General features: G+C 39.8%; 2 protein-coding genes across 2 annotated transcripts; both read right to left on the reverse strand.

Moving 5' to 3' along the window:
* Positions 1 to 490: 490 nt before the first annotated feature.
* Positions 491 to 7,092, reverse strand: LOC124112402 (beta-porphyranase A-like). The gene is made up of 4 exons (XM_046472497.2): positions 6,998 to 7,092; positions 5,909 to 6,151; positions 2,919 to 3,057; positions 491 to 2,237 (listed from the first exon to the last, which is right to left on the reverse strand). Exons 1-4 carry the CDS (start codon positions 7,004 to 7,006, stop codon positions 751 to 753), a joined length of 1,878 nt encoding a protein of 625 aa, XP_046328453.2. The 5' UTR covers positions 7,007 to 7,092; the 3' UTR covers positions 491 to 750.
* Positions 7,093 to 13,015: 5,923 nt separating this feature from the next.
* Positions 13,016 to 18,047, reverse strand: LOC124112403 (beta-porphyranase A-like). The gene is made up of 4 exons (XM_046472498.2): positions 17,963 to 18,047; positions 16,560 to 16,802; positions 15,891 to 16,029; positions 13,016 to 14,615 (listed from the first exon to the last, which is right to left on the reverse strand). The coding sequence occupies exons 2-4, from the start codon at positions 16,797 to 16,799 to the stop codon at positions 13,132 to 13,134; spliced, it is 1,863 nt and encodes a 620-aa protein (XP_046328454.2). The 5' UTR covers positions 16,800 to 16,802; positions 17,963 to 18,047; the 3' UTR covers positions 13,016 to 13,131.
* Positions 18,048 to 19,857: the final 1,810 nt, after the last annotated feature.

The following is a 19,857-nucleotide window of genomic DNA, read 5'->3' on the forward strand; positions in this document are numbered from 1 at the left end:
TTGATAAAGCCTCGCAGACACAGCGATAGAGATCAATGACATCTATAAACAACAAATGTGTACATTTCCAATAAGACGTTTTTCTTATAATGGTTTTAAGTTTTAAAGAGTTAGAGACCATCTTAGTAGTCTTGTGGACAGATCACCTATATAGTGGAAGGTCTGTGGTTCGATTCCCTTGCCGGGTCATACCAAAAGACGTTAAGAAATGGTATATATTATTTCACTGCCTGGTGCTCGGTATTTTGGGGATAAAACAAGGACTCGTGCAGTACACGTTGACTTTGGTATCGATGTTAAAGTGTGGCATGGCATCTAAGTGTGCCAACTCTATTAATTATAAACTGACAGTATTTTTCAAAATTTGCAGCATATTCAGTAAACGCTTTAATTTCCTTGCTGCGTCATAGTGCTGAGTTCGGCGTTACGCAACAACCAAACAATCATAGAATGCAACGCACTAGTCAATCGGAGTTATATACCCTTTTACAGCCATGTAATAAATTACCAGTTTTTTTCTTGGACAATGAAAGTTGTTTTCAAGATACATTATATGTACATTATGGACAATTCGCCTAAAATAATTATTAAGGACATGTTGCTTAATATATTGCACCCAAGCTCAGGACAACACCGGCTTTTCTTAATGATTAATTTGGTTATGACCTGTGAAGATAGAAACAATGTAATATTAATGGAATTTGTTTAATGCTGTCAAATTTGAGGAATTTGTCAGATATGTTATCATTATTATGACTTCAAATCAGAAGGGACCAGCTTGGCTGTGACAAGAGCAACTGAAGAAACATGTCCCGCTGTCATGTTGTTAGAGAAGTGAATCTGTACTTGATTAGCCCCGGTGACAAACAGGGAGGTTGTGACAGCAAACTCCCAGACCTCCCAAAAGGTGGTACTCTCAATCATGTTGGCATCATACAGCTTATAGAACGAGTCAAGGCGGTGGAGGTTGAAGGTAAGATATGATACACTGTTTGTTTCATTGATCGGCCAACTGGCAGAAACTCTCAATCTGGCACTGTGATATTGACCAGTTGGTAGAGATATTACTGTTAAGGCGACATTTCCCTTGATTGGTATAAGTGTATCAGCTCCGTAGTATGTGGTTTCGTTGAGAGTGACTGAAGGCAGTTGGTGTGAAGGTGTTTTAAATGTAAAGTGGCATGTTGCTTCAGGCGGAAGTTCGACCATTCCTTGGGCCTTCTGGATGTCGAAGGGTTCATTGAAGGTAATGACTGGGTACCATTCGTCCTTGATGGTGATACAAGTAGCTGCCCCAGTGGTTGGCTTGATCCAGTCGTCTTCAAAGTCTAGCTTGACGGATTTTGACTTCTGAGAATAGCTATGCAAGAGAACAATAGTTTCATTATTCGATGGGCTTGACATTGCTAACGGCGATACAGCTCGTTCCTGTTCATCATATTGGCTGGTAGTTCTGATAAAGTAGTATCCTGACGCGAATTTGTACCAAAATTTGAAGACGTCGACCATACGTGTGGCGTTTCCTTGACGAGTGAAAAGTGACCAGTTGAGACTATCATGTCCTGGATATTTTTCATTGGCTAAAAGAAACACCACTGCTCTGTCAATGTATTCCCTGAGACCTAGTTGGGTAAATCTATGGGCATTGGCTTGGTATATTGTTGAAAAGTCTACTATACCTGATGGAGCAAATTTGTCAATTCCTAACACAATATCGCGGCCATATTCACTGATAACAAGAGGGATAATTTTCCCGGTCTTCTGAGAGGCATAGCTTTCAACCAGGTCAACAAATGCTACCAGACGTGCTTCATTCATACCAGCAAACTTGTGAGATTTCCCCGAAACAGTAAGTGAGTTGTACGAATGAAAGGAAAACACGTCTAAAAAGTCCATAGTGATGTCCATGAAATTGGCCACTTTTTTCCAGTCGGTAAAGTTGTTTCTATCCGAATTTCTGGCGAAACCGTCAAGTGTAGGACCAGCAACTTTGATGTTAAACCTTGCATGGAGTTTCTCTGCGACTGATTTGTGGAACATGGCGGCAGTCGTGAGGTTCAAAATGTTGAATTTTGGGTCCGGTTCATTAATGGGTTCAATGTAGGGTGGGATCTGTCCTTCGGTGAAGTCGTAAACGCCTTGCACCATCAACATCAGGAACTCTGCAGCAGCATCGACGTTGTTGGGGAATTGACCTTCATGTCCAGACTGGTTCATCCAGTTCGGCCAGTTTAGAGCTAAAATTAATAATACAACGGAACAGGACACTGATTGATGAATGAAATATATCAGTTTCTTCTTCTGAATCACGTCTATCAGCTTTATGATTCTTATTCCTCCTTAAAAGTATATTTTTCCTTTACGAATCATTAACAAGAGTCCCCTATGCTTTTCGACCGTCTTGTCTCTTATTGTCTCTAGTTTCGCGAAGCACCTAATTTTGGCAATAAATGGTATAAATCATTCGAGAGTATTGTGTAAGTTAACTTCATTAAACAGTTCCTTTTTACAACTAACGGTGTTAATATTGCATGTTTTAATTCGACATTTTATGTGATGTCTTTTCTCAACAAAATTTACTACAAATATACAATATACAATAAGGGCAATATTCATTTGATGTTCTGAAACAAATATCAATGAAACAGTTTTGTGCAACGTTGTATCCTGGTATAATTTGATAACTAAAATTACATGTTGTATTGTAAGTTTAATGCTTTTGGGTAAGAGTAAAATTTAACTATACATTTATTCGGTGCCAAAGTTGAAGTGCTTCACAATTCCCAATAATGATGCACTATTCGTTCTCAACAAGGCCAAAGAATTCCTTACAATACTGTGGAACATGTTTTGCGAATTGGGCTGTTTTAATCATTGTATTTTTCTATCTTTGGCTCAGTGCATAAATACTGTCGTACCTCTCGACATCATGATCACGTCGTTCTCGTAACCACTGTTAATGTTAGCAAGGTACAAGGAAAACAGTTCCTTCTGCTTGGTGGCATTCTTCAAGTAGTTGGGATCTGGGTAGCCACTTCTGTTGGGGTCCTCTGGCCACTGAATTTAATATTCCATCAAGCAAACAGTTAGGAGAGAAACATAATGTGTCTGAATATTTACACCTGCAAATAACATTTATCAGAATTTTTATCAACATCCGCACATCTTTAAAACATGAAATCTCAACAACATTAAAAATACAACAGCAATCTCTTTCTAAGTATATGCAATGTGCGACTTTGGTGACGACACGTCCGAATTGTATGGTGCCGTATGCTTCCACGACGAATTTTCCCTTCTTGAAAGGAGAAGGGAACAAATAATGAATGCGGTATTGTAAGTCGGATGCTCAGTCCCATATTTTCCAAAATCGGATTATGATACCCATCAACAAAGTATCCATACACTGTGTGAAAAGTTCCGATGTTCGGGGTTCAAATCCCATTTAACAATGTTTTTCAACCAATCAGATTGCAGCACATGCTCCAATGCTTTGTTTTACAATGTATAATATAAATTCATTTCAGCAAAACAGCTGAAAACATGAGATGCAGAACTCCTTCCTATGTTTAGTGGTTGTGAAGAGACTGCAGTTGTTTAAGAAGTTAAAAGGCTTCGTGGATAGACATTGACTGTTTAAATTACTAAGACGACCGAAAACAATTAAAGTTTACACTGTATTCCCATTTCAAACTATTGTGTCATTAACCTTTTGTTTAATATGACTCAAAAAAAAAGAAACGCAAAACGGATATTTTTGGCCATAAAAGCAAAATAAGCGGACCAAGAGGTACACAATGAAGAGGTTTAATGTGTTATTGTGTCAGTGACAAATTTCGCGGATCAAAATGATCACATCAAGGACATGCAAACCATCAGTCGGGAAACACGTACGATTCGGAAAAACACACTCCCAGTGCATTAAAAAAAGGACCGCAGGCTGCATGTACTGCGCGTGCACCAACACTATGAACAGTATTAAAGTGCAGTGTTTTTGATTACCTCGCATCTGCGTCAATCGAACAGTGACAGTTCAACAACATGCCAAGATTAACAGAAGTACAAAGAAACAACATCATTGGCCGCTTGCAGACAGAGAAATCCCTATCAGCTGTAGCCAGGGTATTTAATGAAGCGCCGAGCACCATTACAACGCTTTGGGGTCGGTTTCAATAGCATGGGTCAACACGTAATCGGCCAAGGTCGATTGGGCCACCTACTTGAAAGGACGACCACAGCCACCTCAACAGCATCCCAAATACCCTCAGTGCGCAGAATCTCCCACGACACCGTACGAAATCGTTTAAGAGCAGCAGGTCTACGAGCAAGACGTCCTGTTCGACGCGTCATATTGAGTCGACAACATCGTTAACAACGATTGCATTGATTTCTCCTCCGTCGAGGGGACGAATAGCACGGATCTCCAGACGTCGGGGAGAACGTGACGCCTGAAACTGCGTACAGGAAGTGGACAGGTTTGGTGGGGGTAGCGTCATGATGTGGGCGACTATATCTCATCATGGCAGGACAGGTTTGGTCCATATCCAGGGCAACGATACATCAACGAAATTCTCCTACCACACGTCTTCCCAATTGCAGTCAACGGCAATGGCGTATTCCAGCAGGACAAAGCTCGACCGCATACATCACGGATCACAAGAGACTGTCTACACAACAACAACGTTGATGTTCTCCCCTGGCCCTCCAGATCCCCGGATTTCAACCCGATAGAGCACCTGTTGGATGAATTTGATAGAAGGCTACGCCGACGTCAACCACAGCGCCAGACGTTGCAGCAGTTGGATTTTGCGTTTCAGGCCGAGTGTGCTACCATTCCCCGGTATGGTATTCGCATAGTCGTATCTTCCATGGGCAGGAGATGTCAGGACGCTTTCGATTCCAACGGGGGATAATCGCGTTATTTATGATAGCTGACCTTCACCTTGGACTTTTCCTACGTACCGATAACTGAGATGACTACAATCACCAAGTGTCCTCTCCACCATATTTGGCTCAATACTTTGTACGGTTCCTCGTATAAGTGTATTTTTCCTACCTCACACAAATCTGGCTTTGCGTTTCTTTTTTTGAAGAGTATATTTGGTATTTCACTTGATGATTCTTTGGCAAAGTAGGTAAGCTGTTATTAAGGCAACATATGCCTGAACTGGAAACATATTGTGAGAAGAGATCCTGGGAACAACGTGTTAATTGCTTTTGTAAATTGTGATGGAACTTAGTGTAACCTGCAAAGAGTTTTATGTTATATTCCACTTGGTGCCATTTTGTAAACATTTGTCAATTCATATGAACACAAACATTTATGTCAGCCTGCAGAACAGAAAACATATTTTGCAATATGATGTGGAGACATTCTAAGAAATGATAAAGTGGTTCATAATGTTGATGAATCTGATTTTAATCTGAATAGCAAAAGATCATCATGTGGTATTAAGTATAAGATAATAACACATCTTGGAAAAGATGGTAATAAAGCCCATTGTGATTTCAGCGCCCGCCGTCAGTTCGAATGCTCCGACATTTGGGAATAGTATATTCGCTTTATTGTCACAGGTAAGGCCTCAATATACTGAAAGGTTGAACATTTAATTTATTTTAATATTAACCGTTTAGTTTCTGTTGTTACATGTTGGGCAATGTTTGACCTGTTATTGGCTAGAACACCATTAGTGTCTGTTCAGTAGACAGATATTGCAACACGTGCCTGCTGCACTCACAATATATTTCTCGTAACAGGATTTATCGTTGTTGAAAATTAATTTATACCAATACATTGTCACCATAATTTGCTTTCAACTTGATTGTGCCAAATATAGCTTTGAACAATACTAGTGACAACTTTCATTTACAAGTAATATATTCAGTATTATTCAAAAGTTGATCTTACGTCTTGGAAAAGGCGATCATTATAATCTCTGTTATTCCAGCGTCCACTATCCGTCCGAATGCTCCGGCAGTTGGGAATGAGGGATGTTCGATCCAGACCATTGTGCTTGTTCCACCTGTTACTGTCATAGCGAGCACTACCTCCCTGTGCCAACCATTGTGGGTGGATCGTTACCGTCGTCTCACTGTATAGACCGTCTATTGACAAGCTCAAAGTGAAACAGACCAGTGTCCATTTCATTTTCTGTGCAATGTAAAGTGAAGGTTTAATCAAATGAGCACTGGATTGTGACCTTAACGAAAACGACATATCTGACTATATTGATATAATGTCGCAAGTAAAACATAAACCCAGACGAAAGAGACGTAATGATATTACATTTATTTTTGTGGAAAACAACTTTCCTATTATTTGCACCAACGTTTCAGAGCTACATGCTGTGTCGTCATCAAATAGTATTTGTGTGTGAGTATTTGTGTGTGAGATATTATATATTTATACATGCTAATTTGTGTATTCTGGGTAGGAAACTGTACAAAGATAATATATACGCTTCCAGCTGCACCTGAAGACGTCCGGAAACGTGTTACAATAATTGATAATTTGTTGGATCAGACTCAAAACGCTGCATGTCTTTATGTTCTTCCAACTTCTAAATGGCTTTTAAAAATAACCATGGACGTAGAATACATGTTAATGTTATTGTAAAGAAAAAGCTTCCCCAAAAGATGCAAAAATTATGAGTGGAACCCTTATTTAGAAACCGTACAGACAGAAAATTAAGATCCTGATCGGAAACTAATTCATGACACATCCGGAACGTGAGCTGCAACAATTATTTATTAAAAACAACACATAAGCAACTCACGTGTATGAAAAAGAGAAAGAAAATAGTGGTGCTTTGGGGTCCCAATAGACACACCATCTATTCAAGTATTGCCTTTCCATAATGTCAACTGCCTGTCGATTATCTCATTTGGCTCACTTTGCCAGGAGTTGTCGGATTTTAAGCCAAGCTATTAATTCTTGATACGAGCCTTGCTGTTTGACCCCACATTCAAATGGCAACACGGATATCTCTATACTCACAGTAAGCATTTCACAAATCTACCTGGGTATCAACACACTGCCTTCTTACAAGGTTCTGTCGACACTCAATAGATGCGTGGCGGCCAGTTTTATACATTGTCATGATATCTTCTTATCGTATCTGGCCAAGAATTTGAACGTGCGTTTCTTTGGACCAGATGGTTGTTTCAGTCAGTTTTCGACTTACCTTATCGCTACATATACTCCCCTTAAAAAGAAACGCATACATGTATGCCGTTTCAAGAGATTCTTTCTGTGGCGTTTACAAACTTTGACGGATAGTTTTTTGCATGGTTTCGTACAGCATGACAGAAGCAAAGCCTAGTAGCATGTGGGTCCACCATCGTGAAGGACTTCACGACACGTCCTGCCTAACAAACTAAGAAACCTGCGGATGATACCGTGTGTAATGGCAGCTCATACTTCTCTCTTGCCAAAACAATTAATATGCTTATAAGATTAGTAGAATTGGATTCCACTTGGTGTAAACATTCGTCAATGCATATTATCAAGGACACTTTCCGTTAACCTAAATAGCAGACATAAGGTGGCGTCAAGAACTGATATATTCCCTATGTTCGTCAATGGTAAAGATACACCACCAAAATATCTAAATGTTTAAATTACGAACATTTAAGAATTCAATGTATTTTCATTTTAAATATTCATTGTTGTCAGTTCAATATTCAGATATATACTCATACGCAAAAGAAACGCAAGTCGAGTTTGCAGTATACATGTTATTTATTTTCAAGAGTAAAGACAATAAATACTAATAGGGCAAGATTGACAAAAAATTGACTGAAGACAGTTTAATGGATTAAAAGGCAGATGACATAATTGTTTTTTTCAAATGTTAAGGGCTTACACAGTTTCGGGTCAATACCCAAAATGTCAGTCAATACCTGGTGTGACCACCATTAGCATTGATCACTGCCACACATCTCCTGTACATTGAGTGGATCAGACGATTTGTGAAGACCCTAGGGATCCTCCTGCACACATCCAGAGCAGCTGTGCGTAGTTCATCGGCAGTTGTAGGGACTGGGCGCACATTGTGCAGACGCCTTTGAATCTCATCCCACAAGTGTTCGATGGGGTTCAGATCAGAGCTGAGGGCTGGCCACGTGCACGGTAGAACACGGATGTTGTGTTGTTGCAGAAAGGCCATGGTAGCTCTGGCAACATGGGGATGAGCGTTGTCCTGCTGGAAAATGTGTTGTTGATGTTGTGCAAAAAATGGAACAACGTGGGGACTGATCACTTGGTCGATGTACCGCTGAGCAGTGACGCCGTGTCCCCGACCTTGACCAACATTCAGAGAGCACATGGGTCCAAGTCTCGCATTAAGTCCAATCCCTGCCCATATCATGACGCTAGGTCCACCCCATGGATCCTTTTCCACAACGTTTCTGTCAGCGAAACGATCACCTCGACGCCGCCAAATTCTGACTCTTCCGTCTGCATGGGAGACACAAAAGCGACTTTCATCAGAGAAGATGACACGCCTCCTCTCACGATGACGCCAATTGTGATGACCCTGTGCCCACTGAAGTCGTGCTTGTCGATGCCGTTGTTGGAGAACAGGACGACGTGCTGGTCGGCGACATCTGAAGTTGTTGGAACGGAGACGTCGGATCAAAGTGTCCCGGCTAATGTGTCGATTATGTGTTCCTATGGTCTGTCGAGCACTTTCACTTGTAGTTAGGAAAGGATGTCGCTGGTGTTGACGGGTAATCTGCCGATCTTGTCGAGGTATGGTGACCCTAGGACGACCGCTCCGAGGAAGGTCATCTGTGGTCTGTGTAGCATTGTATCGATGCAGGAGACGGTAAGTTGTGGTTAACGTTGAAATGACGTCTCTCCAGCTTCCAAACATCCGATAGCCTGGCGTGGCATTGTTGACCAAGGAGTGGTAGGTCCAAGAATCGGCCACAGTTTTATACCCACTACAGTTCGTGCATTTTCGATTTCGCGAGAAATGGGTTCATGATACCCACATATTCATTGAAATGGTGCGTTTTGGCGATTCGTTTTATATGTTGCGTTTTTACTCGGGGCTTCCAAAATGCAACCAAAAATATTGATAATACCATCAGGCTTCTCTACATGCTAAAACTCGTATCAATTAATGGTTCCGTGTTTGTTACCTATTTGCTTAAAACCACTTGCATTTATTTTGCGTGTGAGTATATATGAACACGATTTTTAATAGGTGTGATTATTTAATTAAAACGTGTGTATATCATTCTTAAAACATACCCATCCATCTTTTCGTAATTATAACTGCATCGCCAAAATAAACCGATCCAGTCTGTCAGTTACAATTGGCGCATACGTCAGTTTGAGCCAATCAGAAGGCCGGGCGCGCTTTGTGGATTTGTCAAACCATACCCGAGAAGCGACGTGGCTACGGTTTGTGCTATTTTCACTCGCGATATTCATTAATTATCGCTGGGATTAGATGTATACCTTTGCCCAAACCCACATTGTCGGGTGAAAAATCTTTGAGGCTGATCAAGATGTGCGGTAAGCCTCACCATCAGATAAATGTCGCCATCATCTTTCACGGGACCCACGTCTGCTCGAAGGTGAGAATTTGCACTAATTGTCGCTCTTTTGCAGATATACATACTAAATACGGGTAAATGATAAAACGTAGCAAGTTATGATTTTACGCATGTTATAGACAAGCATAATGCTTGTAACTACAAAATCGTTTTTGAATTATGTATTTTGGCAACATCGGGCATTGAGTTAGCAGGTCCTATTCCTAGAAAAGAAACTGGTCTGAATCCCTGTTTGTGTGTATTTTCATTATTTTAGGAAAGGTCATGTTCACACCAGTATTTGTGAAGCATACTTGGGATGTATTTTTAAATATCTAATCAACTCCAGGTGTCCAGCAACCTGATATTTGCACTTAAATGTGTGTTGTTTCATGCATAAGTAATACCTGTCACTTTACACTTATGTCCTATAGGCATGTGGTTTCTGGAGCAACAAAGGAATTATTTCTTAAGTAACAGTCATGATGTCAACAGGTAATTTTGTTGATTAAAACTTTGAACTTATGACAAGTCTTTGGATGGCATTTAGAAGTGTTACACATAATATTGCATAAGGAAGAGAATTTAAGGATGGTGGTGTTCCTCATAATTAAGAAGTTGACATCCATAAATTCTCTTCCTCATGAGATATTTGTTGTACTCAATTTACACGTTTTGTTGTTAACAGTAATAATTCTTGGATTCATGACAAGTCTTTTGAATAAAAGATCATATATGAATTTTTATTGGTGTTGTAAATTTAATCAATGCAAGTTAATTGATGGGAAGTACTGCAGACCCTGTCTTCAGATACTCTTACCGTCGCGGGGCGGTCGGGTAGCCTGGTGGTTAAAGCGTTCGCTCGTCACGCTGAAAACCCGGGTTCGATTCCCGACATGGGTACAATGTGTGAAGCCCATTTCTGGTGTCCCCCGCCGTGATATTGCTGGAATATTGCTAAAAGCGGCGTAAAATCAAACTCACTCACTCACTCTTACCGTCGCAGGTTTCCCTTTTCTGGAACATGGATCCCATTGATTTGATATAACCATGGTAGTTACAGGTGCTCATTTTATCTTGGATCTTCTCAATGTTTTCAACTGTTCTCACATCCATGTACCTAAATACTGGCAGTTTATTTAATCCAATATTCTGGAAGTGTGATCAGGGATGTTTATCTAAATTTAGAATTCCAAACTAAGTGCACTTGGCAAACAGATTGGAGAAAAAGAAAATAACATTATTTCCTTACATTCTGCATTATTTTAAGAATGGCATAGATATGTTTAAACCCCATGTTCCAGATGCCCAAAATTAAATATATGTTATTATGATTCATTAATTATATAATATAAACCAATGTAGCAGTGAGGGGAAATCAACTATTCTTTTATGTTTACTCATTAAAAAAACCCAATAACTCTAAGCCTTTTAGGTAATATTGGTTTTACGTAGAGCACAAGACAAAAAACGTGGGCAGTGTAACTGTTGACAATCTATTTATATATATCCACATGATTTGTAACTTTGTTGTGCTTGTGTTTGCGGTTTCCAGTAAGTTCCACACTCTTAAATTACGATGGAAAGTTAAAACAAAATTTAGTTACTCCGCCCTTGGATGAATAATATACTAAGTCAAATTAAAAACTTCACATTTTTAAATATAATCCCATATATGATACACAACGGACAAATGTATCAGAGAAATAATTTTTAATCATTAATGTCCAAAGAAGGATTTTAATTAACGGTGGTAACCATAATTTGTTCCAAGCACCTACTGTATTCGGTAATAACATCAACAGTTTAAATCATAAGTCCCAAGCACGAGAATCTGATGGCACACAAGTTCAGTAGCGTGTTGGCCATCATGTGCGTTGACAACTGCCACACAACGCCTCCGCATGGACCTTGTGATGCTTGTTAACATATGATTGGGAAGACGACGCCATTGTTGCTGCAAAATGGTGCCAAGATCTTGCAAATTCTGTGGTTGGTTCTGGAGAGTGCGCAGACTTCTGCCAAGAGCATCCCAGACGTGTTCGATGGGATTGAGGTCGGGAGACCTTGACGGCCAGTCCATGACGTTGACTCCCGCATTCAGAAGGAAATTCCTTGTCAAAATTGCTGTGTGGGGTCTGGCATAGTCGTGTTGGAAGATCAAACCGGGTCCATGTGCTGCCATAAAAGGCAGAAGTTCTGATGCCAGTGCCTGGTCGCGGTAAGCAGCAGCGTTGAGGTTGCCACGGATGACAAGAAGCCTGGAACGTGCATTGCAACAGAAAGCACCCCACACCATGACACTTCCGCCTCGAAATCTGTCAACTTGGCGTAACGTTCATGACGGCGCCTCCACACCCTCGCCCTACCATCAGCAAATCGAAGATTAAATCGGGATTCATCACTGAAGACGACTTGATTCCAATTCCTCTGAGTCCATCGTAAGTGTCGTTGTGCCCACAATTGACGTTGACGTCTGTGTAATTGAGTCAGAATCGGCCCGCAGTATGGCCGTCGTGCTTGAAGGTGAGCAGTTCTGAGACGGTTTCGAACAGTTTGCGCACTCAGTCTACCCCTAAACAGTTCATTTCTGGTTGATGTAGCCGTCAAAAATCGGTTACGGAGGTGACGTAAGACAATCTGACGATCCTCATAAACAGTCCGTCGACTACAACCCATCGTCCTTGGGACTTCAGCAACGGACGTTCCCGTCTGGAACATGCGAATGGCACGTTCACGTTGCACATTTGAAATTCGTGGCATGACAAATGGCCGTTATGGACTAGTTTGTTTTTCGGAAGTGTGAAGAGTATACCCGCATTCTAATGTAACCGATAGCGTAAGTAAATCGCCTAAAATGTGCGTCACAGTGAAGATAGCATCCCTTAAACTTTAAAATACGAATTCATGACATTAATTTCATATTGTGTTGGATTACTAGGGTACGAATATTTTGAACTTTAGAGAGCTTTACCGCTAGGGATTTTAACTTGCACGGCCCAAAGCTTTTCTTCTCAAGTAAACCAGCACATTACAAAATTTAATTACAAAAGTATACACCTGTGAGTCTTCATCTCATACGCATGCTGTGGTTTAGCTTAAATTCAAAATGATTCATCATAATTCTTACGATTTTGTTTTCCGACAGGAAACCAGATGATGGTCACTTGCGTTGCTAATATCCTGGCCGGAATATTTTTGGGGTCAGTTATCAGTTTGACGTATTCTTCAACGTCGCGAATTCTGAATACATATTTCATTTATTGTTTGTTTGTTGCTAAACGTTGGACTCGCCAACAGTCCATTTATAGACGGCAGCCTGTAAATAATCATGTCAGGACAAGACCAGCCTGAATAAGCATTTAGGTAAGACATACAATTTCCGGGTGTGACTACACATTATACTAGTATATACACACAAGAACAATAACCTCAAGTACATTGTTTTCGAGATCAGAACAACACTCGCTGTTGTTAAACATTTATTTGGTCTCATGACCTGGGAATATCTAAACAATGCAACCTTGATCTAATTTGTTTATTGATGTCAAATAGGGGAATTCGTCAGAAATGTGATCATTATCATTACTTCAAATCAGAAGGGACCAGCTTGGCTGTGACAAGAGCAACTGAAGAAACATATCCTGCTGTCATGTCGTTAGAGAAGTGAACCTGCACCAGGTTAGGCCCCGTGACAAAGAGGGGGGTTGGAACAGCAAACTCCCAAACCTCCCAGTAGGTGGTGCTGTTAAACTTGTCGGAATCATACAGCTTATAGAAAGAGTCAAGGGGGTGGAGGTTGAAGGTAAGATAGGATACATTGTTTGTTTCATTGATCGGCCAACTGGTTGAAACTCTCAGTCTTGCACTGTGATATTGACCATTTGGTAGAGATATTACTGTCAATACCGTATTTCCCTTGATTGGTATAAGTGTATCAGCTCCGTAGTATGTAGTTTCCTTGAGTGTGACTGAAGGCAGTGTGTTTGAAGGGGTCTTGAATGTGAAATGACATGTTGCCTCGGGGGAAAGTTCAACCATTCCTTGTGTCTTTTGGATGTCGATGGGTTCGTTGAAGGTTATGACTGGGTACCAGTCGTCCTTGATGGTGATACAAGTAGCTTCTCCAGTGGTTGGTTTGATCCAGTCGCCTTCAAAGTCTAACTTGACCGCCTGTGACTTCTGAGAATAGCTATGCAAGAGAATGACGGTTTCGTTATTCAGTGTACTGGACATTGCTAACGGCGACACCGTTCGTTCCTCTCCATCATACTGACTGGTAGTTCTGATAAAGGAGTAGCCTGACGTGAATTTGTACCAAAACTTGAAGACGTCGACAATACGCGTGGCGTTTCCTTGAAGAGTGAAAAGTGACCAGTTGAGGCTATCATGTCCTGGATATTTTTCATTGGCTATTAGAAACACCACTGCTCTGTCAATGTATTCTCTGAGACCGAGTTGGGTGAATCGGTGGGCATTGGAGTGGTATATTGTTGAAAAGTCTACAATACCCGATGGAGCAAATTTGTCAATTCCTATCACGATGTCACGTCCATATTCACTGATAACAAGGGGGATAATCTTTCCAGTCTTCTGAAAGACATAGCTCTCAACCAGGTCGACAAATGCTACCAGACGTGCTTCATTCATGCCAGTAAGATTGTGTGATTTCCCCGAAACAATGAGTGAGTTGTACGAATGAAACGAAAATACATCTATATAGCCTAAAGTTACGTCAAGGAAATTGGCCACTTTTTGCCAATACAAAAAGTTGTTTACATCCGCCGCCCCAGTTTCTCCGTCAAGTGTAGGACCGGACACTTTGATGTTAAATCTCGCATGGAGCTTCTCAGCAACTAATTTGTGAAATTTGGCAACAGTCGTGAAATTTAATATACGCCATTTACCATCCGGTTCATTGATGGACTCAAAGTAGTGTGGTATCTGTCCTTTTGTGTAGTCATAAACTCCTTGCACCATCAACATCATGAACTCTGCAGCAGCATCGACATTGTTTGGGAATTGACCTTCATGTTCAGATTTGTTTATCCAACTCGGGTAGTAAATACCTGTAAATAGCAAAAGAGTAAAATAATGTTGATGGTAAAATGATTGGAAAGGAAAATGTGAGAAAACATCTGAAATATACAAATGAAGGAAAAATAATTGAAGTTGATTTGTTGTGCGACATGCTAGCGAGATGATATATTGCAAGGATCTAAGGACACATGTATTTTTGAAGTACTTCGAGAAAAAAATGCTTTGGAGAGAAACAAACTTGTCAGTGATACGAAAATGGCTTCGACATATAAGGATATATTGATTTATGTTATACCTAAACAAATAGTTTTAATTTCGATATATATGAATACCTTTATTGGTCGTTTTAATGCAAATTATCAGAGTTTATTGTTGTGATATGTTATAATATTTATTTTATATGTGTCTTTAACTATAACACAGCCAAATGTTTTATGATCAAGGAATCACATTTCAACCTAAACATTTATGAGTACTTCTACATACACATGTTACTATATTGCAGTAGGGTTGATTTTAGAATCAACCAAGAGTCAGATTTTCGAATGCCTTTGGCGAAGAACACTAACTAGGTAGGGAGACTCAAGAAATCTGCTGAAGAATGTTGGATATTTTTATATGATGGATAATGTGATAAACCAAACCGATTTACTTGGTACATGCAACAAGATCACCTCGTCAGAATTACTTTTGATGAGCTCCATACATCATATCTACTTCCTCGATTAACTATTGGCCCAAATTCCCCAAAAATGTAGGTAAGGGTAGGGGACATTTTTTACCCGCATTCCTATCTGATTATTTTATGAATGAAGTGATAAAAAGAGATAATCAGCTTGCATGTTCCCGTTAACATATCATATAAGGAGTAGACGTATACATTTGCTGTTTAACGCAGCACTCAGCAATTCCCAGATATACGACGGCGGCATTTGACCAGAGAAACCACTGGTTGATATAATGGGCAAAGATCCACGCCGTTGCGGTACGGTGTCTTTACATGTATATTATCGAACAAACATCAAACAAACAATTAACGCTGGTTCACTGATGGGCACTACTTCAGAGTGGCAAGAGAGGATGAACCTACAGTGGACATATGTCGCACAAATGAGCCCCAATGTGCACTAATGGGCGTGATGTTTGCCCAAAGATGGCAGCCAGCGTGGCCCCAACGATGCTTGCTACTAGAGGTCCAGCGAATTAACAGAATACACGGACGTGATTTAAAGTACATTCGTTTGTTTTGGCCTTATCCTGAATTGTTCCATCATGGTCAAGGACATTTCATCTAACAGGTTTACCTTCCGACATCATGATCATGTCGTTCTCATAACCACTGTTGATGTTCTCAACGTACTTGGAGAACATTTCCTGCTGTTTGGTGACGTTCTTCAGATGGTTGGGGTCTGGGTAGCCACTGCGGTTTGGGTCCTCTGGCCACTTCAATCAATATGCTTAGAAGATTAGTTGTATTGTATTCAAGTTGCAAATTAGTAAACATTCGTCAATAAATATCAGCACGAAAATTTACTCTCAACCTAAATAGCTGACATGCTGTTTCTGAATGTGACTTAAGAACTAATATATTCGTTTTAATTGTCATTGGGAAACCCTCAATATACTGAAAGGTTGAAATTAATTACGAACAATTGAGAAGTTAATTTATTCTAATTTTAATGGTTTGTTTTGGTTTCTGTTGTAACATGTTGGGCAATGTTTGACCTGTTATTGGCTCCACACCATTATTGTCTGTTCAGTTGACAGATATACATGTAGCAACACGTGCCTGCAGTACTCAAAATATATTTCCCGTAACAGGATTTCTCGTTTTTGGTAAACGAATATATACCAATATATTATCACCATAATTTGCTTTCAACTTGATAGTGTCAAATATAGCTTTGAACAATAATAGTGAAAACTTTCATTTGCATGTAATATATTCATTATTATTCAAAAGTTTATCTTACGTCTTGGAAAAGGCGAGCATTATAATCTCTGTTATTCCATCGTCCACTATCCGTCCGAATGCTCCGGCAGTTGGGAATGAGGGATGTGCTATCCAGACTATTGTGCTTATTCCACCTGTTACTGTCATAGCGAGCACTACCTCCCTGTGCCAACCACTGAGGGTGGATCGTCACAGTTGTGTCACCGTATACACCGCCTACTGCCAGGCTCAAAGAGAAAAAGACCAGAGTCCATTTCATTTCCTGTAATAAATATCATCTTGAATATAACCATTACAATACGGTGACCTGGTTTCATTTCACTTATATATTTACTATTAACCATAAAAGAGGCTCTCAAGTCAATACGATGGATAAAGTTATACATGTCCATATCAATTACGTGTTGTTGTAAAAGGCTTTCCACTGAGCTGTGTTATATATATATTTATTTATTTATTCTTTAAGCAGCTGACGTATGGCACCGTCCCCCGGCAACTAAAAATATACATTAATAAATCCCCTGTACACTTACATACTTCCAATACATGGTGAGTAGCTACTACTTAAAATGGCTCCATTTGGAATAGCAACTTGCATTGTAACAACAGTATATCGTATTCTTTGATTAAACTTAAAGTTTCTTTTCAAACAAAGAATTATATTTATCAATTAAATATTGCATTCAATTTTTATCTCCACTGTGGGCATTCCGGGTTAGAATAGGCGTGGCAACCTATGCTGGTCATAACAGGCGACTTAATTGCTCAGGCTCGGGTACTTGGTTGATTGTGTGTTATCGTACCAATAAGGCGTGCATCGTTGCGCGCGATATCAGTCACTGAATTGTCTAGTCAAGATTCTATTGTTTACAGGCCGCCGTCATACAGAGTATACCAGTCCGAATACCGATTATAAAGTATGATCATTCAGACACCCCATTCAGATACAGTATACTGATTTTGAGCCGGCCAGTCCTTGTTTTAGCCGCTTAATGCTGAGCGCCAGGCACATTAAAAACAAGTGCCATATTTGGTATGAAACTGCCGGGGATCGAACCGAGGACCTTCCGCTCTCCGGGCACGGAGGCGGCCCGATATACCCATGAAAACGTTGTTGCATGCGTGATTTTAGATAACGTAGTGAAGTGAACACGCCTTCCAAAGTCTTATTTGGTCCAAGGTTTGACATAAAATATCGAGATTAGGATCCCTTAGTGCAACGCGAGACGGACTTATTATAGTCGGTCAGTGGTCTACCGAGACTGTAGACCACTGACCGACTATAATAAGTCCGAGTTGCTAACCTGCCACTGATTATCGCTTGGTTTACTACCTTGTTTAGAAAAAAAACAAGAGTCCGGTGAAGCCATACATACGTCATTCAGTCTAACATGGATGTTACAATACATGATAAATACTCACGAGACGGTTCAGGTTTAACTCGTGATCTCTACACCCTGCACTAAGAGCGAGAGTCTTTATAGTTACATTTCATGGAAATTATGGGTGGCCTTGACACTACTGTTCTAGATGTTTGTAGATGATAAGAAACGGCGCCGGTATGTAGGTGCGGTGATAGGGTAGACAACATGTTGTGCAAGTCACTTTGTCCCTCCAACTTTTGTAGAACGACGAGCTGTTATTACATTATCACTGAAACGCTAATTCCTTAGACGATACGCATTTTATCTGTCAGATCAGCACTGTTTAAAAAACCTACGCTGACGATTTTGTATTGTTCAAACATCTCTTAATATCATTCTGCTGGTTTGTTGTTTAACGCCGCGATCAGTATCATTGCCGCTATAAGACGGCCGACTGTAAATTATGGAATCGGGGCCAGATAATGCAGTGATTGACATCATGAGCATCGGTCCAAGCAATAGGGGTGAGATGCTTTGTGTTCCCGATGCTCCAAACGAAACAACAGAACTAAAGGAAACAATAGAGCTATAAAGCGCTGTAACTAACCTGAATTGTGAAACAATTATTTGATGACTTTTCAATTTTATTGTGGTGACACTAATCTGTAGTGCGTAAAAGAAGCAAATATGGTGCCATAGCTTCTTGGAAAAAGAAATCAATGATTGTAGCAGCATCGTTTATGGTATCGATATTTAGTGCAAAAACTTTCTGCGCCTTGTGATTCTTAATTTTAAAAAAACCCTAGGTTTTATTGAAGAATTTCTAACCCAACAACTTTTAACATAGCTGCAATTATTTGAAATATTAGATGTCTTCATTACCAGGAACATATGTGACAAATTTCATCTTCATTTGTCAAGCAGTAACAGCGGAGAAGTTAAAGAGCATGCTAAAACTGCAAGGGTCGTGGTTACTGGGGATAACAGGGTCATGTGCCATATAAATAGTCCGTCACAGAGAAGAGATCTCCACTTTTAAGGCCTATATCGGTCCCTTGCTCTTGATCATGATTCGACGTTTTGAGGAGGACTATTAAAAAATCTTAAAGTGTTCGTCATCTATTACATATACTGTTTACTGTAAAATATTTGATACAAAATAGGCCCGATTATATTGCATGGATCTGAAATGTCCGCCCTAGAACATTTGGTATTCATTGAAAGAGTCCACTTCATAAGGATATACAATGCTTTTCAGTGTAAGATGTAGTACAAAAATGCTATTGTATAAGATGAATGTGGAAGGTATAGCTATAGTAGTTTTAGGGATAGTAAAAAGTTCGCGTTAGTCAATGTGCCATCTACATGATAACCTAGAAAATTATGTAATACGATGCTTCTCTGTGAAAATAAATTGGGCAACAAAAAGTAAAAACATGTAATATGAATGTCGATATGGTTATATTTTGCTACAGCAACATTTATGCCATCTGGCACAGACCTTAGAAAGACGTACATAAAAAAATGACATGGTTCTTTGTTCAGTTGAAGAAAAGCTAATAACTGCATTAGAATAAATATAAATTAATTTTAGAATGGCTCCTTTTCGATTATGTTGCAGTTCTTATGAGTTATTTATTAAAACAACCAGATATGTAGGCATTTAAAAAGAACACTGACTTTTTTAAAAATATGTAAAAACGGTTGTAGTGAAGATGAATACCACAATCCACGTGTCAACATAATCTGTAAATTAGTGTGACGGTATAGAAACTAAAAGAAATTGTATCATGGTATGAAACGAAGAAGTGTAAATTTATAACACACCCCAGACTATTTACTTTTGGCCTTTGGTCTCATGAGTTTTATGTACAAAGAGTGATTATTTGACTAAGGGGCGACAAATACACTTGTCAAAAGGGCCTCAATGATGGCCCATGTCCGTGGACTGTT

The sequence above is a fragment of the Haliotis rufescens genome, unplaced genomic scaffold (assembly GCF_023055435.1).
Source record: "Haliotis rufescens isolate VD_foot unplaced genomic scaffold, xgHalRufe1.0.p SCAF_5, whole genome shotgun sequence".
Taxonomy (NCBI): Eukaryota; Metazoa; Mollusca; class Gastropoda; order Lepetellida; family Haliotidae; genus Haliotis; species Haliotis rufescens.

Bases quoted from the DNA above. Each gene is read 5' to 3' on its own strand.
- LOC124112402 (XM_046472497.2), bottom strand. The intron at 3,058-5,908 runs GTAAGATCAACT...TATTAAATTCAG, and splicing joins ATGATCGCCTTTTCCAAGAC to TGGCCAGAGGACCCCAACAG. The intron at 2,238-2,918 runs GTACGACAGTAT...TATTAATTTTAG, and splicing joins CGTGATCATGATGTCGAGAG to CTCTAAACTGGCCGAACTGG.
- LOC124112403 (XM_046472498.2), bottom strand. From the start codon at position 16,799: ATGAAATGGACTCTGGTCTTTTTCTCTTTGAGCCTGGCAGTAGGCGGT. The intron at 16,030-16,559 runs GTAAGATAAACT...TATTGATTGAAG, and splicing joins ATGCTCGCCTTTTCCAAGAC to TGGCCAGAGGACCCAAACCG. The intron at 14,616-15,890 runs GTAAACCTGTTA...TGCTATTTACAG, and splicing joins CATGATCATGATGTCGGAAG to GTATTTACTACCCGAGTTGG.